Consider the following 25,275-nt stretch of genomic DNA (forward strand, 5'->3'; position numbering starts at 1 on the left):
ACATCACCTTAATCATAATACATCAGTTGTTTATTTTTTCATGTTTCATAAAATTAACAATCCTAATTATAAAAATATATTCCCCAAGATAATAAAAAACATTCATTTATAAAAAGAACAATAAATTATATAAGTATACACAAAAGTATAATGGGAGTTTTTCTCTCAAAGTTAATACGCAATAAAAACAAAAAAATCTAACAAACCAAGATCAAAACAATAAGTAAAAAACAATTACAATATTTATTTTTTTTAATCAATATTATAACAGTACTTTTTAAAACTTTTCCAATGCTAACAATATCTTGGTATTCACTACAAAATAAATAATTTGATTACACACTATTACAAATTAAATAATTTTTAAACATAAAATTAAACTATAATAAGGTATAAATAATATGAAAAATTGCACATATAATTTGATTTTATAATTATAAAAACACGAGGGAAATAGTTAAAACTTTTAACATATAATAAGATTACTTATTCTTTTAAAATATATCATCAATGTTTAGCAGTACTACATGAACATATATACATGTCTCAGAAAAAGGTACTAAATCTCACTTAAAAAATTTAAATATTTAATAAACAGTCTTTAATTTTAAATACATACAATTCAGAAAAATATTTTGACAATAAAATATCTATAATTTATTCTTTAATAATATTTCATCATAAAAATAACGTTTATAATTTCATTGACAATTCTAGATTTCAATTAAAATTTAATTTTGTTTCTTAAATTAGAGGTTCCCAACCTTTGAATTATACGATTCATTTAAAAAAATGTACAAATGTATAAAAAATGTATTTCATCGATTTTAGAGACACAGCAGTCTAATACTTATTGTTAAAATGAAGTCTAAGTAAACAAAAAATCATTTTAAATAAATGAGGTATTGTGAAAAGTTATCAAATGTAAGCTATAATTAAACTACATCACATAAAATGAATGAATATGAAAATTGTTGCACATATTATACTAAAATGGTCTTTAAAATCAAAAATAAATTGAAATGCTATACTTAGCGATTAAAATCGAATTATAGTACCAACTTTCTATACACACATATATATATAACAATAAAAATCTATCAAAGAAACAACAGTTTTAATATCATACAATAAATAAACCTGTGTAAGATAAACTTATATCTTCTCCATTCAAATTAAAATACTAAATTGTTTTAATACACAATATAAAAATAATTAAATTGTAAACATATAACATTTTATATTTAATTAGTCATTTAAATTTACATTCTTATTATTTATTTACTAATTCAACGAACATGATGCTATGATGCCCAATAGAATGGTAAGACATAATTAATACTAAAATATCTTGATAATAAGATGCAACATCAAGATTTATTATTTTTGTCATTTGTACATAATATACAAATGACAAAAAAATTTTTAGCATTTTTTTATTACTCAATTTTAGGATTTAAAAACCAGTTTTTTAATATATTTATTTAATACAGACTCAGAGTCTTATTGAAATTTAAACATTAATATTCAGTACATAGTAATATAATTGATCAATAACCAGCCAGGCAAAGTCTAGGTTTTTTATTATCCAACACTGTAATAATAAAGACTAATGCCAGAAATTTAAAATACAAATTTTAACAATCTAATGGCCCATATTACATATAATAACCATGGTCAGTCATGAAATATTGGTTAAACAAGTATTTATTTAAATTTTTTTTAAATAGTTTTAAAGCTATGGATAATGGTCACAATTTCATTGTTACAAAATTAAAAAAACCAAGGTCTTGTCAGCTGGTTATAAACTGATTTATAAATATTTTCAATATCTTATTTTAAACCTTGCTTGATTTCTATTTGTTTTTTGTTTAAAATATATTTTTTTTAAATTAGATTTGTATAATGTTGGTTGTTGTATTAGTTGTTAGACTTATTAATAGTTAATTACAGACATACTTTTACAAAAATATAACTTTAGCTTTATTATGCTTATACATTTAAAACATCAGAATCAAAATAGAAAACAAGAAAGTAATTTGAGCTACTCCCATGAAAACATTACACTTTTAAATTAACTAAGAATATATTAACTCATCTAAATGTTTTAAATACTGTAAACGGTAATATTATACTTAGATTCACCTAATTTAAGATATGTAAGGTAATTTAAAGCTAAAATATATACTTAAAATTAAAACTGTTTGTACATACAATATATTGTGCGTATACTGAATTTATCACAGTTAAAAAATTTCAATTTGGCATAAGATCATTGGTTTCGTTTCATAACTTAATGGAAAACTGTATATTTTATTTACCTTGTGATTTTCTGAAATAATAAAACAATTATTAATATTAAATACATTTTAGGTTTTAACTATAAAATTAATTTTAAAAAATATAGAAATTTTCATTATTAAATACCTTATTGGAAGACGACTCAAAGGTTTATTTTTAGAAGTTTTATCTAATGATTCGTCAGACAACGATTTTTCAGTTTTTATTTCTGACAAGACAATTTGATTTCCATCTACATAACAAGATTGCGGTCTTTTTGTTGCAAACTTTAAAAGGTTACCATTTGCATCTTTTTTTATATCAACATTGATGCAGGACATCGTAGGTACACTAAGTCTTTTCCCACGAAAATTGATATTTCTCTTAGCAATATTTGTTGAGCGAGTTACCACATGTTCACTATTTTCATGTCTCTTTTGTGATCGGTATGCAGGTGAGAGTGTTCTATCTTTTTTTACTGGCAAATAAGATATCTTTTGCTCTTTAAGTGATCTACTATTTTGTGGGTCAATAACTATTTGATGTACAGGTGTAGGTATTTTTGACGAATGTTCCATCATTTTATTAATGGAAACACCAGTGTCTTTGATGAACTCAGATTCCAACATACTAAAAATATAATAAAATTATTTTATATCAATTTTTAAGATATGATTCAATATAACACCCAAACTGATAAGTTTACTAATATCTTTCTTAAATTTTAAAAGTCATCTTACCAGTAATCTAAAAAAATTTCATATAAATATTGTATTAATTATCCATAACAATTCTATTCGACAAATGACGAGAATAGCAATTATAAATCCTTTAATCTTATTTGGGATGTTAAATTAATCGCTACTATATGATACTGTTTTTAATATTATAGTAAAATATAATTTGATTTGAAGATTATTGTTCAAAATATGTATTGGGCTTGTATCATTATTCAATAAATAAATAAATAAAATAAATAATATTTTTATTTTTAAGATCATATACTTTTTTAAATGAATTATTTTAAGTTGATTAATATAAATAACTTGAAATATCAAAGATTTACTACAGTTTAGCTTTAGTTTATAATTTAAATTTTATCAAACTATTTTTTTTTTAAATAACCAAAACATTTTTTACTCAAAAAGCTAATTAAAATGTTCAAAAGTTTAAGAACTTTGATAGCGACATTTAATCAAACATAGTATAACATTAACTATGTAATAATAAATACTTTAGAATATAAATGTATATTTTATATAATAAAAAATAATTATAACTAAACACATTTATTAAATTGCTTATTTACTTACAATGACTTTTTACCAATCACAGTAACTTTTTCATCTTCATTTGGAGTTCTTGAACCTGTGAAAAAAAATATTCAATAAATGAACATAATACACTATAAATTACAATTAAAATTACTCACAATCATCTATTTGGCTAGAAAACATCTTTTCTTCAATCAAACTTCTTAAGAACACACCACCATTGTCCAGTTGAATACGTTCAGATGATTTCAAAAGCAATAAACGAGATTCTTCATTAAATTTGATTATATCTTCATCAGTTTCTATATATTCGGACATTCTCTTACCCTAAAAATCATATTACTTTTATTATACTGAAAACAACAAATCAAAAATTGGTTCTTCTGAATGCAAATTTACTATATTAAGGAGAAAATGAATAGTGCGTCAACATCCTTTAAAAAAATGTTGATATTATGAAAAAATTATCATTATTATATTATTGTATAGTTATAATGCATTATTAATATGATTATTTTAGATTGTATTATTATAATTTATTTATCAATATCTAACAATAATGAAGACATCATCATCTATGTATTCCTAACTAAACTATGCTATGCCATGTTTTAATAAAATACCATCATCAACTTATAAACTCTAACTACAACCACTTTTCAACTTTTACAAGACATAATTACAAAGATATCTTTAATATATTTATTCCTGTCACTAAATCTGTGATATTAATAAAGATTTCAATAATAAATATATTTAAACAAATTAATATAATTACCTGTATAATATGACTAATAGTAGTATTACAATATTCTAAAAGTGGGCGTTGTTCTTGGACAGTGCGATCTCCATCAATTAAAAGTTTGTTTATAGCATCAATCAATTTATCAACCAAAAGTTTTTCGTTCGAAACATTTAATATATTTACTATGCTGGACATCATATTACATAAACTATATCTAATATTTGCGACCTTATCATCTGAAATAAATAAAATAACATAGGTTATAATTAGAAAATTCATTCTATTTCATAAAAATGTTTGGATTATTAATTAATCATCCACTGTTATTAGAAATGAAAAATAATACAATTACACAATCAGTTTTAATTACTTAAACATTTACATTGTATCATTATTTTAAGTCAAACAAGAATGTAATGCAAGTTCACAAATAATGTGCTGTGGACTACTACATAATTCCTGACACTAAGACTCTTCTTTGCAATATGTCAGTTTATTGGGAATTTTATGTTAAGTTTTTTTCCATACATTCAGCAGATTTTTTAATTAAATTTTATAGTCTCTAAAATAGCTAATACATTTTGATTATTTTAATAATAGCCTATTTATATTGAAATATAAATAATAATAGCATTATAATAGTATATTATATCAATAAAAGTAATTATTAATTGTAAATTATATATCTTACAAAATTAAAAATAATTATTTAATATTTTGTAGAATATGAACAACATATTTTTATGTTATAATAGATTTAAACTTAGCAGTTTGTAAAATTTACATTTCTCAATATACAAAACATAAATGATATATTAGCTAATGCAATTATTAAAGAACCAATACACTCTGTTTAATGCTTATATGATTTAAAAATAACAATAATACCATAATAATAATAAATAACGTACCTGCTAAAGTTAGTAAAGGCAAGAAAAAATGTCTTTTAAAATAAGCTGTAGAAAATATATTCAAAGCTTCTTGACAAATAAATATGTAAAATGACCTTTTATAGAAATTTGGATTTTGAACAGTACCTGAAAAAAAAAAAAAGTAAATTATGACAATGAACAACATAAAAAATATTAAAATTCAAGTAATCTACTAGTAGTTAATGGACATTTATATTTTTTGAAGTAGTATATCCAGTGGTGTATTGAAGGGTATACGCAGGTATACAACGTATACCCAGATCCTTATTTTTAGATTTATGCAAATACCTATAAGAAAATTCATTTATTATGGGTATACACCAATTGAAAATGCATGCATTATATAGATATGCTTAAGCTTCTAGTTTATCTTCAGTCATGAGTAATATCAGAGTATAAAATAAATAACAATAATGTTTAATTATTATTTTATTATGAACACTATTACATTGTCCAAAAATAGCCTCAACCCTGTATGAAGTTCGGAATTTAGAAACTGCCGAGCCTGTATACTGTTTAGTGTAAATATTAAGTATTAGCAACAATATTATAGAAGTTTAAAATGTATGCATCCATAGTGAATATTCCACTGAATTTTAAACTGTAAGAATACTACTCACATTCAAACCAAATCTACCTGTTTACATCCTGTTCATCATTAAAATCCCAATTTTGGTTAACATAAAAAAAATTCACAATAATGCAAATATTTGTTGGATAAAGTAAATAAATTTATAAATTATAAAAAATTAATTACCAAAATAAAATTACAAAGCTGTGCTGGTTATAAGTTCTTTATACGTTGATACATGTACATGATGTTAAGAGAGTATTTGTAATAAAAGATAAAGGTTATTTAATAGCAAATACATATACTGTTTTTTATAAGAGTTAAGATATTTTGAGCGAGGTGAAAAACATTTTTAAGGTATACCTATTCAACTACTTTTAAGCGCGTATACCCATACATTTATTTACTAATGCACTACTGAATATATCTATATTTTAATATTGTAAAGCTTAAAAGATTGTAAACTTGAATATGCTAATTTCAGAAACTAGTAGAATTATTACAATAAAATGTATATCGATAAATTATTTGGGATTGCTTTAAGTTTTTTCCTTCATGGTATAGGATGATGCAGACATGAATTTTGTTTTGGATAACTAAAATAGAATAATTGATTGTTTTTATGTATGGAAGAAAAAAAATAGTATCAACTAACTGACTGTCGTTATACTTTATTTTGGGATTTTTTTAAAATAAAATAAATTAATAAATTTGTTATTTAAACATAAAATAAAATGTGATATCCTTACTCCTATGTTTATAGCTTATAGTCTTAAAAACTACACAACATATTTAAGTAAGCTTCAGCAATTGTTCTTAGTGATATCAGGAAAGTTATAGAAATAGTATGAACCACATGCAAAAATATATCAAGTGCTATATCCAATCTCTGTCAAATTAGATCACAAATAATAGGGTTCAATGTTTTTCTTGTGAACTAAAATACACTAAAACCAAGATAGCAGCATACTTTGTGTTTGTTAATTTTTTTTTTAAATTAAAGTTGGGCTAGAAAGCTAGTATAAATGAATTATCTCCAATAAATTAAAATTGTTTCAAAAATATTTTGAATTTGTAAGTATAATAGTTTAAAATTCATGAAATAAAACAATAAAAATATATAAAATTTAAAAAAAAAATGTACATTTGTAGCGTTTTAATATACGAGTACACTCAAAAATAGTAAATATGCAAAATAAAGTTTTATAGAATATGGTAGTATGTATTCAGGAACTATAGGTAATTAATCTAAGTCTAGAATGTAAATATGACAGTTCCAACACGTCTTAAAGTAAAATGTGTTAAACATTTTTTTTTTAAATAATCAAATTAATGGAAATAAATAGAATAAACTATCCAATGCGGACAACATTAACAACCAACCAATAGTGTATCTAATATTGAAAAATCAAAATACACGTTTTCTTACGCATATTTATATTGATTATTAGTTATATTGTATAAAAATATATCCAAAACTAACACAAGCAACAGTAATTAGGTATACATTTCCAAAATAAGATATTTTATATATCAGGAAAGTATGAAAAAAATGTATCTTATATTCAATCTTATATTCAACTCACCAAAAAAAAATAAATATTTACTTACATTTCTGAGCCCTGGTCATTATTAATTAATTACAGAGTGCTTCTATTATAATGAACTACTCATTATTTCAAAATCTAATGGTTTTTGAGAATATTTTTTTTTTTTTACATTATTTCAGTTGAAATAAAACAACATAATTTAAAAGAATTAATATTTATCATTATATTTCAATTTTTACTATTTTGAATAACAATATATTTCACAATATTTTGATTCATAAAAATAAAAATTAGGATGAGCAGTTTATGAGTTACAAATATTTAATGTTTAGATGAGCTGAGAGGAGTTTTACAGGGATGTCTCCACAAAATATTAGTCTACTACTCTGCTCATCTCAAAATATATATAACTTATAAATTATATCGAAATACTCAGAAAAATTTTCTAATACAGAATATGATGAAATTAAAATTGTATGATGTCATTTAAAACATTTTTTATTGTTGTTTTATTTCAAATGGAAACTATGTAAAAATAATATTTTTGAAAGTTTGTAGATTTTGAAATAACAAGTGGTTCATAATAGAAAAATCACATTGTATTAAAATTTATTATTTTCTGTATTAACTATTATCTACTACAAATTAATTATAATCTTATGCTACGTTAAAATAAAGCTATTGGCTATTTGAATTCATTAATTAAATATATTATTATTTCTATTGTATAATGATTAAAGGTAATAAAATATTATATTTAGATAATTACGATTAATGAGATGTTCACGTAGTAGTGTTCTTTGACTATCATCTAAATTATAACGTAAAATTGTCAACAACAATGTGCAAACGGCTTCTTTAATTGGTTTTTGCCTCTTTAAAAAAATAAATAAAAATAGATAAATTATTAAAAATACACAGATAAAATAATAAATATATTACTTACAACACATTCCAATCGATTGAGCATTACTTTTCCAACATAAAATACTTGATCAGATGTGTAACATGTGGGTAAAACCATTACTTGGTGCAAGAACTCTACATACAATCTCCAATTGTACTGGGCAAATAAATATTCTTCTAAGAGCATCAGTGATTTTAAAACTTGTTCTTGATATTTCTTTAAAATAAAATTACTGATGAGTTTACATGTAGTAAATTTAATTTAAATTAATAAAATTATGTTTCTAATTACCATTTTTGTAATCATAAAGCTTAAATTAGGAATCATTACTTTTAAAACTTTTATATCTCTCTCAGATAACATTTTCATTAGCACTGGAGAAATCAATACCACTTTATCGTTTAAGGATATCAAAACCTAAAAAAATATATAAATAATAAGTAATGTAATAACAATTTCAATTTTAAGAAAATGTAAAAGTTTATCTAAATAAACTACTTACTTCTTTGATAATACCAACCAAAGCTATTCTTATCTCTACATAATCTTCCGAAATCAAATCAACCAAGTGATTGATAAGATAAATTAACAAGGTTGTACTACCCTTATCTGATGAACTTAAATGAATGATTTCTGTTAGATTGATAGCACAGAGTTTTTGAATAGTCAAATATGGCTTATCACAAATGGTATGATCCTGTTGATGTAAATATATGATATAAGTGATTAAAATAAATATTAATACTTGTATTTGAAATAATTTTTAGTTTTTATAAGTATTTATAATTGAACTAAATTTATTAGTTCTTGAATTGTATAATAATGTAGGTAGTTTGTTTATTACTCAACATAATTAATTTAACACATTTTTTATTACAATACTAAGTGCAATATACATAACTCATTTATAAAATTAAAATAACCCTCATGGTAATTAATGAGATTAAATTACCTTCAGAAATGATAAACATAATAATACCGATTTAAAACAATTTAAAATACAACATACTATGTCATAAGCATGAATTATAATAACAATAAAAAAAAAAAAAAATGTAACTTACATTAGTACTAAACTCAGTTTTGCAATCAATTTTCAGTAAATCTGTATACTTGTTGATAAACCAAGATACTTCTTCAAAACTTAAATAATCTACAAAGGAAAACATAATTATTAACATGAAAACAAGGTTATCAATTAAATAATTTTATCGATTTTTAGCATTAGAAACTTTAAAAAACTAAATATAAATTTGTAAACAAAGTTAAGCAGACAAGAAAAATTATTAAAGTAATTAATTATTAATTTAATTTTATTTATTTTTTAATGATGTTCAACAACAAATTTTATTAACCAATTTATTTGAAATAATAACAAATATTTTTATTATTGAATTTTTTTTTTTTTATAAAAAACAATAGAGTTCATGATGGTTACATATTTCCTTAATATTCTTTAATAATATACAAAACAATTAAAAAAATATATTTCATACTTAATTTTCAATGAAAGTTTTGTTTATAAATATTAATTAAAAATTAAATAAGAAATATTTATAACTTTGTTTACATACATTTTAAAAATAAAAATATATCTTACCTTTAAGGGCTTTACAAATGGTACCAAAATTCTTGGCAATGGCCACCACTAGAAAATTACTTTTATTAAAATCTGTGTCAATTAATTTTTTAACCATTGGCACCACAACTGTGACAATTATTTCTCTGGAAAAGCATGGTATTATGTCTACAATGACATCGAGCAGGGCAACTTTGACACCATAATCAGCATTATTAGCTAAATCCACAATTGCTGGCAGCAAAATACAGTCTTTTGAACTTTCTGTATTGTCTTTAAGAAATGCACTCACTTTACTTAACTCTTGGCAAACTGTTTTTCTTACTTGAACACTTTCGTCTTGACAAAGTGATAAAATACATGGCCATATTTCACGTTTAATACTAAAAACACAAAATGCATTTAAAAAATAATATTAAAGGAAAAATCAATAATTTAAACAGGTAACTTACACATATGCATTTAATTTAGGGGCAATTGATCCGAAAATTCTGCAACTAATTAAACGCAATGATTCAGGCCTGGAAAGATCACTTCTTTCAATAGCAAATGGTAAAATCTGATAACATTGATATGATATTAGAATACAAAATCATTAAGAATGTCCAATTTCAATATGTTACCTCTCTTTGTAAACAGTCAACAGGTAAGAACTCAATAAAATCCAGCAGCGTGTCTAACCATGTATTGATAACACCTAAAATTAATGAAAAATTAAAACATTGAAACTATCATGAACTATCAAGATTTTAGTTCTTAAACTAACTATTAATTCTATACAACTCACTATTGTTATTGGCGGTATGATTATCCAACGCAGTGAGAATAGTGGTCAAAAACGTCTGTTGGAACAAATCGGTCGTGAGCAGCTGCCTTTTCAAAATGTTCCTCACCGTTTCGGTCGCTTCATAATGGTAATCGGCCGAGTCCTTCGCGTCATTCTGAAAACGCCGTCAACAAACAAGTCATTGGTTTGCAAACACGAATACGTACGTCTAACATAAAAACCTGAGGAAAGATCAATACGTACATCTTGCATCATACGGAAGGTTGATAATATACATAGCTCGGTGTCTCTCGTGCACTGCGGTTACGACCTAGTCTTATTCCGTTTCACCTTTTGGCGACTACAGTTTGGTCCGTCGAGTGATATCGAGCTGGTATCCCAGTGCCCTCGTACAACCTGTCGAAAAATCAAATTCCGACCGGATCGAACGCCGAAAAAACGCGTGAAGACGACGGACGAACGATCGACGACAACGACGAACGCGTTGACACGGCGTGTGTAGGTGGTATACAGCGGTCGTACGCAAGCGAGTGCGTGCGTGTGCGTGCAGGTGTAGGTATGGCGTCTGCAGTACGAGTGGTAAGATGTTTATTTCTGGAATGACTCACGTTGCGGTTAAATAACGGAAGCGGTGATGCTGCTGCCGGTGTCGGCGGACGGGTGGGGAAGAAGAAACAACGAACATTTATTACACGTCTGCGAGATGGGTGACACATACCACCGCCGTCGCCTCGGCAAAGCCAACAGCCACACACACATCTTACTGCACTACTGCGGCTCGCAAGACGGACGTGTTATTATATTATTATTATTATTATTATTACTATTATTGTGTAGGTGACTATTTTCTGTTAATACGATAACACAGTGATAACGTACATCATTATCGTGATAACAAACCGTCGACGCTTATCGAGGTGCGGTTATTAGCGCTACTGGTGTTACCTATATTACTACATATATTATTATTATTGTTATTGTTACTGTACACGGTTTACAGCGGCGATGTTAAATGTTAATGTACCGTGTACGGCTGTACGCGGCACTATACCGATACACCTACCTATTATTTCCTAATGTCCTATTGTCCTATAACTTACTTCACAAATCGCGTATAGTTATTAATCTTTGTTTAATGCACTTAAATTTAGTCAACACCCATGGTATGTAGGTACCATTATCGTAGTAATGCAATATTATTATGAAGTACGTGACATCAATTTCAATATGTACATTATGCAGTCGACCAGTGGCCGCGCGAAATTGTTTGACAATGAAACGGAGCCCGAAACGTCAGAAACGACTTCATCTGTGTGACTGTGTTGGTACCTATATTAATATTAATTACCCATCATCAAAATCGTGTAAATATGTAATTCAGACTAATATTTTATTACACCCATCGAATACAAATACAAAATACATAACAGTAAACATTGACACAAATCACAATGTTACATCTTATAACTCATAACACTTTCTCAGTACCCGCCATCACCGCGTTTTAGTTGTGAGACGATCGTCTAGCAAATCGCAATAAACCACTGGGGGGCACTGAGTCACGGTGTATATATAAACCACTGATTATTATTTATAATTAATAATTGTGTTTATATTCTATGATGTTAGCAAAGTACTTTGTGTACTAAGTCTTCAATGTATTAAATTTGAACAAGAGAAAATTTGTACAAATGTTAGTCTGTTAGTGGCACTATAATGTTATGTATAATATATTACGACAATGCGTAACAAGTGTAGATTTTATGTAAATAAAGAATAGCAAAACGAATAATTGAATAAAATAATAATTTTTTAATGAGAACCACGGATTCGTAATTTTGATATTAGCGATGAAATATTTGGTAAATAATTATATATAATTATTTTATAAATAATATTATAATACCTATTTTAAACACAAGTAAGAATATTTATTTTTAATCTTCCGTTCTACCACCGTGCGGCCCTTCCGCGTACCACTATGTAGTCATTCGCTTACCACAGTTTGAGAACCATTGGTCTATACCATTTAAGTGCGAGTGCCCACTATGCCAGTAGTCACTATACTTATAAATTATTATTATTACTCACTATTCCCAGCGGTTCCCAAACTGTGCACCGCGGTGCCCTGGGGCACCGCCAGTACTTTCTAGGGGCACCGTGGTCCACGTTTCATTGGTTCTCAATGAGTACTTTTTTTGTTCTATCTTTCATGTTATATACAGCAGGGCACCGTGGTTAACATGGTGCCCCTAAAAGGGCACCGCGTTCAAAAAAGTTTGGGAACCGCTGCAATAGACTATTTTAGATTCTGAGCGGAGCAATGTTTGAAATTGATTTTATAATAATGTGGTTTTTTTTTTGTGTATTTATAAGTATTAAGTACCTACACAAAAAGTTGTCAATATGATGCATCCATTTTTAAAAAATGGAAATGGTTTTAAATATCAAATTATATCTAAATTATATTTAGGAGATGTCAAACTTAAAGTTTCCCAGCACTTATTTTTATAATTGGGAAAAACAAGCAAAATATTAAGGGAAAAACAGAATACTTTACGTAAATCCAATTTTTGACAAAATTGATTTTGTTTTTTTTTTTATGGAACTTGAAAATAAATAACGATAAATACTAGAAATTCTTAAAATATTTCTAATATTTTTAAGCTATTTATAGACATAAGAAATTATTTCTCATAGACATTTAAACAATAAATAACGGTATGTTAATTATTTTGTCTTAAAATATTATTTATTTATAAGTACCATAAATCTACTTTTACTATTTTACGGTATTTATAAAAATATATTATTAAATTTCAAATTATTTAAGTTGTTTTAAGTAACATGGTATAAATATATATTATTTTAATAATTAAATATTAATAATATAATACAATATTAAAAAACTATATATATCAATCTAATACAACATTAAAAGTAAAATTAATGATTTTAATGTCATAAAATCATTATCACTTAGTGATATAGACTGATACACAGTTTCCGCTCAGAATTGTTTTTTCGTATTCAAATTTTAATAGACCTATGATAGTGACTAACTCAAACTTAATGTATAGCAGAGAGATATTCTTTTACCTACCTTTTTTTTTTTTAATTTTAAAACACTGAAGTTCACCGAGTTCATGAGATTATCGAAACAAAATAAATGTGTAAATATTAACTATTCAAACTGGTATTAAAAAGTCATAATTTTGGACTGAAAAAAATACAAAGTACGTGTTTTTATGCTTTATATATTATCACAACATCACATTCAAAAAATAAATTATGAACTGAAAAATTGCATATATAAATATCCATTAGTCTTTGTCTTCTCACAATAAAGTTTTTGTCTAATAAAAGCTCATCGAATCCATCAAATATTAAAATGTTCCAGACATTCTAACCTAAAACCCTCAGGCAAATCATCAAAGATCCCTTCTATATATCCAATTATACCTTACACAAAGACTTCAATGAGAATACCCCTCTTATCTTCTATGTTATAGCGATAGTATTAACTATATAGACGCCTGCTATCGATTCCCATACTAGTTTGTCAATGTAAAATTAACCTATAATAGATGATCATATTAGCGTATTATTTTGAAATGGAATATTTGGATATAATTAAATTTATCTTTTCAAAGTTAATTTATTTACACATATTTTGAGTAGTAGCTGATGATAAATTATTATGATTTATGGTTCCTCCTAGAGGGTTGTCAGTTAAACAGTAAACTATCACTTAAACTATTACTTAAACTATATAATTAATACATTTGAAAAATATATAATTGATATCAAATATAGAATTTGGTGTAGTTAAAATATTGATCAAGTAGGTATAAACGTAAATACATAAATTTATAAAACAATTTGATACCAATACAGTTATACGTATTATCTAGAAGACTTACAGTATTGGTTTTATTTCACTTTATTTGCCGGATGCTGTTGTTCATCGGAAAAACTTATGTATTTTGGAATTTCAGACTAGTCTTAATAGTACCAAAGTAACTTGAGTGGCAGCATACGTCGTTCCGCCAAAAAAGAAATATTCTCCTCAGTTTTAAACTCTAGAAAACAAAATTGTAAATTTACTTATATAAAATACATTGTATTATAATTTTCTTAAATAAAATTTAAATATATTGTCATTAATCACGGTCTACTAGTTACTAGTCTTTCTTTGAAATTAAAATTTAAAAACCAACATTTATAATTAAAAAGATTTGATACCCATCATTTTTTAAGGAATTAAATAAAGGACATTTTCGAAGTGCGTGAGTGTCGTGTAAATGTGTGTGTTGTCTAAGTGATCGTTACTCGTTAGTGTGGGCGAAGTTTCACTGAAGTGGAAATTAAATAACGGAGCATACTCGTACTTGCACAAAAGAATATAAATTATTGTATTTTTGTTTTTGTCTTAAAGTATCAATATGCTGACCGTTGTGTTATAACCTAAATATTTTTCTGAAAACATTTGAATTCGTCATTCAGTCATATCGTATTAATTGCCGTATACGAGATGTACTTGTAATCGATTTTATTACATTTTTTAAATTAATTTTAGTTTCCAAGACGAATGTTGAATATATTGGTCTAACAATGATGTGTATTTTTTTTATTTTTTTAAATCTTAAAATACTTTAACCAAATTATAATTTTTTTAATTCAGGGGGACTAATTTCATTGAAATTCATAGTTAAACATAATATCATATCATACGTCATGATGCAAAAAATTATATAGCATAATATTGTTATTAATATTATTATATATTTATACATTATTTTGTAACTATTGCAAAAGGGACAGAAAATCGATTTTTGATGTTGTCGTTAAATTTTTTTTTACATTTTTTCTTTACTTGGATAACAAAAATAACAATAGAATTTAAGAATTCATTATACTATAAAAGTGAGATATTAAATTATTTATTCATAGCTTATCATTAAGAAAATAATATTTTTAATGGAACGAAATTTCTGCTGTGAAGTATAATAGGACATCAACAAAATACGAACAGACGGCACAATTTAAAAAAATATGTATAAAAACAAATAATCCGTCTGTTTTATAATGAATTATATATAGATATTGGATAATTTATTAACTATATCGATTAATATTTTAAACTGACTAAACTGTATACTGTTTTACATGCCACATGCCACATGCTGGTACATCCGACATATCACTATTACCATTTACCACTCGATATATACTATAATTACCTATTGACGACGGTGTTTTAAAAAGTAAAAAGCATTTTTATAGTATTTATATGACGTAAAATAAGTGATTTTTTTTTCATAGTTAGTAATTACCTATAATAGTATAGTGTATACTCTATAATAGCCTCGAAGATTCGAGTTTATTTTAGTTTAGTGTAGTTACATTAGACATTTAAAAGCGTACTTATATTTTTTTTTTTTTTTTGAAAATGTAATAGGAAACGGCATTATTGCATATTAAGTACCTATTTAAGTACTTTCCTTTGTTACCGATGTCGAATATTATTAATAATACTTTTATGTTCTGAGTGAAAATAAGATGTATATGAATTAACTGGTTTTACAATTATGTATGTTCAAAGTTTAAATTTTGAAGAAAAAAATCGTCAAAGTTATAAAAATATTCAATTTCTTTCATAGTTGAAAGTTTTTAACATAATATTTATAAACATTTTTACTTATTATAGAATTAGCCCGGGGCTCTACAAAGCTTTTTCCGACGCTTATTTTGCGGCATTTTCCGTCTTCAGTATAGGCCTTCTTATAATTTAAAAACAATGTAAAAATATAAGATTGCGCTTTTATTATTTCGACGTTCGTTCGCTTAACTTGCAAGCTTTCTGGCGTTTTCAGCTGCGGATGTAAGCGTCGTGTGTCATATCCGTCGTGTATAACTAGTAACTACTTTAATAATATAAAACAATGAATTATTTTGAATTCGACGGAAAACGCCGCGAAATACACAGTTCTTCAAATATTAGTGTTAGTCGTTAAAACTTTTAAGTTTAACCATTGATAAAGTAACGCTTTATAGCATAATAGTGAATCTATGGTTAAATACATTAAATAGTTTATATAACCCAACGCCTAACCTTTAATCGGAAATTTAAGTTTGCCGGCTTTACAATTTAAATGTATATTATACTAATTGTGTGGTTTGTTTAAATCTTTTGTTCAGAAAATATGCCTAATATTATAATACGTGTTAGGTTTACGAATTACGATTCGTAATATAATACTTCAGTTATTCAGTGGGTATTTATTTTTGTATATATATATATATATATATATATATATATTATTTTTATGGAAATAAAAAAATGTATAAAACGTTTTCATAACATAGAAGAATTTAATATAACAGAGTTTTAAAAAAATGTATCAAATAATTTATGTCTGATATTTTACTTTTATTTTAATTTAAATCTATTATAATTTGTATTAATATAGGACGACGGTACATGACTTTGTACCTACCACACGCCTTCCACCGATATTTATTACTAGTTCCGACACTCTTACCATAAGAATTTGGCAAAAAACGAATTTTTATTTTCATAACAATGACTTTTAGATTATTTGTATAACGAATTAAAAGTATAAATCAAATTAAAAGATGACTTAATTATGATTGTAAAACAATTTTTTTTTATTATAAAACAAAAAAACATATAATTAGTATATGTCACCTCTTCATATATTATTGTTTAACGAGGACAAGAACAAGGACATTTTACATTTTTTGTCGATGTAGATGGAAAATGTATTCAAAATATTAATACGTTATCGTTTTGAGTATATAGAATTATAATAATAAAATTAAAATCAAATAAAAAAAATAACTATCCTATACAAAATATCTATAATGGATATATATATATATATAATTATATTTATTTGAACTCGCTACGATTCAGTTTTCAATGTTTTGAAAAACACATCTCTTGTACAATACTTTATTTAAATAGTTCTTCTCTATTATACTAATCAATAAATTTTTATCGTTAATATTTTTAACTGTATTGCATAATATGTCTATTAATTTAATATTAATTGATTGTATCTGCTTTAAACATTTGTTATTTGATGTTTTAGTTATTTTGTGTTGAGCCGCATTTTCATCACTAACGTTTGTTGTTTTGATCTCGTGGCTTTGATGTAATTGCGTGTAATATGTTACTCGTACAATACAAAACACATACAAAATGTATACCTATTAGTTATAATTTATTATTATTTAGTTATAACCATTGATTTTATAATAATATACTTATATTATAAAATAAACTTATTATCTTTGATTTTAGATTATAATATTATGATAATATAAATACCGGATACGCCACTCAATAAAAAAATGGTTTTAATAAAATTATTTCACCTAGATATAGCGACAAGTGAGCATATTTCTATAGTATTTTAATATTACTAAGGATTGATTTGGTCGATCGATCACTTGAGTAATCCAGCTATTATACAATCATTAAGATAAAATAATGTTATTCTTTATTATTAGTTGTCGGCAATTAAATTATCAATGTGACTGATATATTATGATAATATTATAATCTATCGGTGTTAATAATTGAATAACAGACTATCTATCTAAATGTAATATTATAGCCATTAAATATTTGAAGCATTGTATTTTCCATTGAAATAAAACGGCCATAACATTTTTAAGATTTTATATTTTGTAAAATGAACTTATCGTACGATAAATTATTTTTATTTTATTTATTGAACTATTGAAGTATATCGTATTAATAATATGATTAATTCCATTTTATTAAATCTGGAAATAATGACTAAATGGGTTTCGTGTTTATAAAATATTCCTTATAGATAGAACGGATTTAAAAAAGATAATAATTAATTTGACTTGTAAAATTATTATGTGAAAAACGGGTAGGTAAATGATATGATCATAGTATGCATCCTTTTCTTGGAGAATAATTAGAAGTTCAAAAAAATTTCGTATTTTATTATATATAATGTATTTAACCTATTATTGGTTATTACCTATGTTTAGTAAAAGTAATTTATTTATTTTGTACCTTGTGTTAAAAAAATAAATATAGAATGAACATAAAAAAATCATCCATTAAAAATTTCTATTACTATATATAATTTAAATTAAATTAAATTGTATTAATATGTTTCATTTACAATTTTGTTACTTTTACAATCATTATACTTATATAAAATAAAATCTCGCCGTAAACTTGTAAAGTTGTAATGAGCAATACCCATCCTGTTAGTTTTTCGTTATTAATGCATTTAAAGTTAAATTAAATAAGTTTTTCTCTTTTTTATATAATACTTAATTAAATAAATTTATCATTTAATTTATAATATTGTATATTTTCCGTTAATAATCTATAACTATAAAGAATAAATATTTGAGTTACAACTTTGAAATATCATTCATAAATCATAAAACCATGTTTCATTTTTTTAAACTCTTCCAAAGTAAAATATTCTGAGACCAAAAATTAATTATTCTACCATTAATTTTTGTTGCTAGATTAAAAAACTTAAAATTGTTGTAAGTTTGAGTGAATGGCGCATTTAGAAATTTTTTAGCTAATTGCTTGTAAACGTAATTATCAAGAAAAAATACGATTTTAAAATAATGTATGAGTATTTATGGTGTAAATTTATTACTTTATACCTAATAGGTTTTTTATTGTAAGATTTTATATACTGCGTATTATTTCTTATTACGCCAAAAGTCGTTTTGTTATGTAAATCTATCACAGAATTACGATTAAAATATGCATCATGTCAAGTAAATGTAATTACAATCAATATTTTTATTATTAAATGTACACTAGTTGTATGACCATAACATTTTTTATTAAAATAATAAAGAATAATTGTAAAGTAATTAATGTTATTTGTTAAATTATGGTATTATGAGCTTAACTAGGAGTTATTGATTATACCAGTCAGGGCTTAAAAATTATTTTTCGATACGTCGTGAAATAACGTAGTAATTATTTACGATACGGAATACTCAATTTTTGGGCATCGTTTATCAGAGTATAAACAAATAGTTATGTTAGAACCCAGGGATAAATGTATAGCGTATTATCTGCATATTTTAATAAATAATTTTATTCCAATAGTCAAATTTAGTGTTTATTTACATGCATTTATATAATGTTTAATTTGGTCCTCAGAGAGTTAAGTTTACGTACAATATCATACAATTTAGTATGCAAATATATGCGATAATTGATAAACTTCATTAAGACAACTGTAGGTAGGTACATAATTTCCACAGGTTTTTTTTCCGTCAAAAATCAAATATCAATTCTAATCAATGAATTAAAAATTAAATTTAGTAATAATACAGTATTTTAATTGGTATAAAATATATTTAGTTTTATAAGCTATTTACAATATTATTAATCAAAAACCCTTTTTTGCACATTATTCTTACTTAATGAAGTAAAATGAAGAAACCTGTACAGAATACACCACAATTAAAATATATATTATCATAAACATTCATTTATTTGTTGCGCAGTGCACATTGAACAGTCCTATACTTTCCGATCATTATCGTCTATCAAATAAAACACTACGAGTACATTCTTCAAAAATATAAATTTTCAAATTTAAAACAGCAAAACAAGAAATTATAATTCATCTATTAAATGTAAATAATTGTAATAACGAGAAAATATGAGATGAAATACAATAAAAATAATAAAGTTAAAAATATAGATAAAGGGGAGGTGGCCGAACAAACATAAGGGACACAAGCCTTGGATGTAAGTCCGGTGTTAATAATTATTGAATATACTTGTTCTCGCGTTATTACCTTCCTCCTGTTCTTCGGAGGGTTTTCGAGGTCTTGTATTCGAGAATGTAATCACTAATCAAGCACACCGTTACGTAAATTAGATAGTAAAAGAACCTGTACTAACAATAGGTGTTTTAGACATGCACCTTACCTGATTTGCCACAGTGAATACTTATTGTACGTTCCTCGGAGAAAGATATAAGGTGACATAAATTACGAAACGACTTAAGGAAAACTTAAATTTAAATAAGAAAAAACAACTCTGATTTGACTTATAAAAAAGAAGTCCAGTTGTTGCTCGCAGAATCTTGTGTGTATGCCGTGTGGTGGTTTTGGGAAGAGCTCCTGCTCGCTTGTTTGGTGCACCTGCACTGATAGCTTAGTCGGTGCTCATGCACTCAATGGCTTGGCTGGTACTCATGTACTGATGAGAGAAGACAACCTGGTCAAGCCAGCCAGAGTTGCAGGCGGAATCATCAAAGGTCTTCGCGTTTTCTAAAGAAATAGGATTTCTCCTAGGTGACAGAGACCCTCATTGGACCATCCCTTGTCTCTGGCGGCACACGAAATTGGGTCACACGCTTTGCAGCATATTGCCACAAATCATGCGTCAATCCCTTTGTGACCATATAATATAAGTAGTTTCTTTCATCAGTGGTAAAAGGATGTTTATGAGGTTTTAACTTGCGTGCGACAACTTGACCGTTAATTTATTTGTTTGAATTTTATGATTATGTAATATACAATGATGTGTGAGCATATCATTACCTAATGTAAGCCATTGCATAAGAGAGATAATAACTTTATTGCAGATTATTTCGGCAATAGATCAATGTGTATTATTATTATTTGTGATTTTATATGATGAATACTACACTACAATATCTTTATCGAAATATTATTCACGAAGAATAAAAAAAAATATGCATGTAATTTTTACAATTCTGAAATGTATTATGTACCTATCAACTTGAAATAACAATAATAATAATATTTGTGCCAAAGTCGAAAATAATGAAGTTTATTGTAGTATTTTAAAATAATGTACAAAAACAAGAAATATTAAATTTAGATAGTGTTTTAAAAAGTGAATTTGTTTTAGGTGTTTAAATGCTTATGTAAGATTCTGAAACAGTTGTATAAAATAAGTGTAAACAGTGCGTTTACTCCATTACACAATCAATATACTTAAAAAGAAGTGTCGGTGATCTCTTTACCCAAATAAGCAAATCAAATTTATTTTGATGAATTCTTAGTTGACAAGAAAAATGCTTTGAAAACACGAAGGAATTTGGTAAGTGATTTCAAATGATAACGACAGAAAGGAAATTAAAGTTTTAATCTAAGACGGAGGTTTATTAACTTAGATATTATATAGGTTCTAGCACAACAGTTATCAATAATTTTTTATTTCTGAATAAAATCGGTTGTTTAAGTTTCACTAAATAGGATACTCGGATCCGTTTCAAGTTTGTAATTGATAGTTTCAATTTTCTGACACATTATTTGTGTTTTGTTTTCATGATAAACGTCTGAAATATAATAAAATAGCGACTCGTTTGGTTGTAAATATTACATTAAAATTTGTTCTGAAGTAAAATAAATTCGCGTGCAGAGCATAATTATTTATTATAACAACATTAAAATTGCAACTTAATGTTTTTAGCCAAGAATAATTTATTCATTTGATTTATTAGCTACATATGTATAAATAGTGCAATAAAATATCAGACGTATTATAAATTATTTTTGAAGAAAATTAAATTACATATATAATGTATTGCTTCTAGTCCGAAGAATGCGGTAACGATGTTAAATTTTAAATTATATTATTAATTATTGTACAGCATAAAATAATAATAACAACAGAGATATTACGGTCGCGGAAAAAAATAAAATAAATTTACATTGATTCTTAGTAATTAGACTACAAAACACAAGTCCAACAATCAATGTTGTATTTACATAGTTTGACCGTTTTTGGTGAACGACTAAATGCTATTTAAATGTTTAGAGATCATTCAGTCAGTTTCTTCTAATGGCCAAATGAAGATTTCGTATAATGCAATTAAGTATGATAATTTACATTTGAAAATAGGTAGTAACTAATGCTAAATAACAATAATAATAAACATAAAGTCATAAAAAAAGATTAGTAGAAACAAACATTTCGAAAATGCCGTGTAATAGGTAAGTATATAAAAATCAACGAAGAAAATAATGTGTGTTTAAATGATAAAAACAAAAATATGTTAATAAAATATAAACAATATATTACTGCTAAATTATTTGCTTTGTATTACCGAGTAATTTCGTTGAAAACTTACATAAAATTGTTCTATTGTGGTTATTGATTTGTTTGGCCTATTAATGAGCTAAGACATATTTAAATATTTCAAGTCAAATTGAAGAATAGATTTTATTTTAAATATTAGACGTTGATATTTTTAAAGTTATGTTATATGGCTTTCATTACGTAATTCCTGCTAACAGTACTAAATTTGAAATGTTTGTCTCAACTAACCTTTATTATTAATGATTATGTCTATACAAAATTTATATTACATAATATATTCTAGGCGACTCTCTTATTAACTACTTTATTATGTATATAGAACATTCGTGATTCAAAAATGATTAACTATTCCCAAATTTTTATTCGGAAAAATTAACATATGAGTACAAGAGATATGTCATACTCGTTATTCTACCGTTTTAAATCATCCTTATTTTTTCACCTCGTGTTTGTTAATAAAACTATATTATCAACTATAATTTATCAACTTTTGATTTTTAATCGTATAATTGTGTAGAAAAAGAACACCTTTATAAAAAATTTAATATATTCATAATATAAATATAAATCGTAATTAACATTGGATTCTCAACGAGAAGTTTTTTATGCATTTAACAAATTCATATAATCCGCACTAGTTTTGTTCAAAAGTGACTTAATGCACGACAATATATATAGATAAATAAATAACTGTTAAAGAATATTAGTTGAAAAAAAAAAGGGAGAAATTAAAGTAGGTAATTGCTTTGTTGTACAATAGGGTAAACCTTGCCATTGAAAAGTGAGTCACTGTAATGTATGTGTTGAATATGAATTTAATAATATACTGTTTTTGCGTATGATAAACGGTTCTGAGTGAAGACAGTTTGTTAGTCTATGTATTAATAAGTATATTTTATGATATATTTATATTTATATTAAAGTAAATTATTTTATTCTAAGTAGTTAATATTAAGAATACAGTAGGTCGAATAAATTTTTATCGAAAACAATGCATTTAAAAATGTTATTGTGTAAATAAAATACAATAATATATACGTAATAATGATAATTTAAACATTTTTTAAAAATATCAATTATCTATGGTTATTCTTTTCTATGCTACATTAGAAAACTATAAAGGATTTTGTCAAAAACTGATTTTGCATAAAAATTCCCATTGTTAATTAATTAATTTTTTTGTTTTTCTCGATTATTTTTGAAAATTACTTGGGATTTTCAACTTTGACTTTTCAAAACTACAAACTAGATCTAATTTGCTTTCAAAAACTACCTTCTGACGTATACGTAAACAAAACCAAAAATCAAAACACACATAATTATTGTAAAAATAATATCCTAAAATCATCGCTCCACTTTGAATCTAAAATCTTAAATAATGGGACTGAAGTAAATGTTTAATGTGTAGTTATCTAGTATGTTCTTCAGCTCTAAACAAGTAGGTACCTTTAGGGGTATCTTCTACTAAAGTTATCCTTCAACAACTTGCAAGAAGACTAGCCAAAGGTGTGTTTGGATCGTTTCCAGTATAGAACGCAGAGAAACGAGGAGGATCTTGTTCTTTTAAAGCCCAAGCTTTTGTGCGTCCGCTTAACCCGTCCATTTGTCAGCAGTATTATGTACACGTCTAGAACACTTATAGGGTAGGTGGTTCCACTTTGTCCCACAGACGATTTTAATCAAATTCTACCAAATTTATGTTGTAGTAGTAGTTGGTGAGGGATATGATTCATCGCGACCGACAATCACAGCCCCTTCGCTATTAAAATGTATGTCCGTGTTCAGCATGTAAGAAAATGATGATATTTGTAAATCCTACTGGTTCCCCACCTTTCGTCTTAGAGCCAAATCATCAATTGTAAAATAATATGAACAAAAATAAGTAAATTAAATAATGTTTATTATTCAGACAACTTATTGTACACGAGAATTATCATTTTGTTATGTTAATTAAAAATTATATTTAATATAGGTATATTAATAGTTAAGAAAATATATCTACGCATTATTTAATGTATACAGGGCTTCCAGCATTTTTTGTTACCTAAAACATTATACTGAAAATGTATTTTAGTTTCAGTCATAAATAACTGTATAACGTAAAATTTAAAGGATCTACGTTCTTTTATTATTAGATTAATACGGCTAAATAATAATAAATATAAATAGTTGCGAAGATTTGCTCTGCCATAAAGTAGTGTAAACCGACATTGACATTGAGTAAGTTGTAGCTATCTTTGAAATAAATATGATAAATTTGAATTTTATTCTAAATAGTATATGAATAGTGATTTTGAGCGAATACCGTTCCCGGTAAATATTATATATAAATACTTAACCTAACCTAACCTAACCTATAACTAATACATATACATAAAATATGAATCTAATAATTATATACATTTTATTTATACTAATAAAACAGATAAAACTTTTCATAATTTTTTATATTAACAACTTTTTTTCTGATGAGTATTAGTAAAACAATGAACTAAGATCTTCAATTAAATTTTTAAT

General features: G+C 25.4%; 1 protein-coding gene across 1 annotated transcript; it reads right to left on the reverse strand.

The window, feature by feature from the left end:
- Positions 1–1,472: 1,472 nt before the first annotated feature.
- LOC112598003 (serine/threonine-protein phosphatase 4 regulatory subunit 4-like) lies at positions 1,473–11,468 on the reverse strand. The gene is made up of 16 exons (XM_025344297.1): positions 10,869–11,468; positions 10,626–10,779; positions 10,462–10,535; positions 10,291–10,397; positions 9,860–10,221; positions 9,324–9,412; positions 8,762–8,956; positions 8,551–8,676; positions 8,299–8,475; positions 8,122–8,227; positions 5,211–5,336; positions 4,333–4,535; positions 3,713–3,881; positions 3,594–3,648; positions 2,428–2,910; positions 1,473–2,332 (listed from the first exon to the last, which is right to left on the reverse strand). Exons 1-16 carry the CDS (start codon positions 10,878–10,880, stop codon positions 2,314–2,316), a joined length of 2,457 nt encoding a protein of 818 aa, XP_025200082.1. The 5' UTR covers positions 10,881–11,468; the 3' UTR covers positions 1,473–2,313.
- Between the last annotated feature and the right edge of the window lie 13,807 nt (positions 11,469–25,275).

Source organism: Melanaphis sacchari, unplaced genomic scaffold (assembly GCF_002803265.2).
Source record: "Melanaphis sacchari strain LSU unplaced genomic scaffold, SCAv2.0 Contig44_pilon_pilon, whole genome shotgun sequence".
Classification (NCBI taxonomy): domain Eukaryota; kingdom Metazoa; phylum Arthropoda; class Insecta; order Hemiptera; family Aphididae; genus Melanaphis; species Melanaphis sacchari.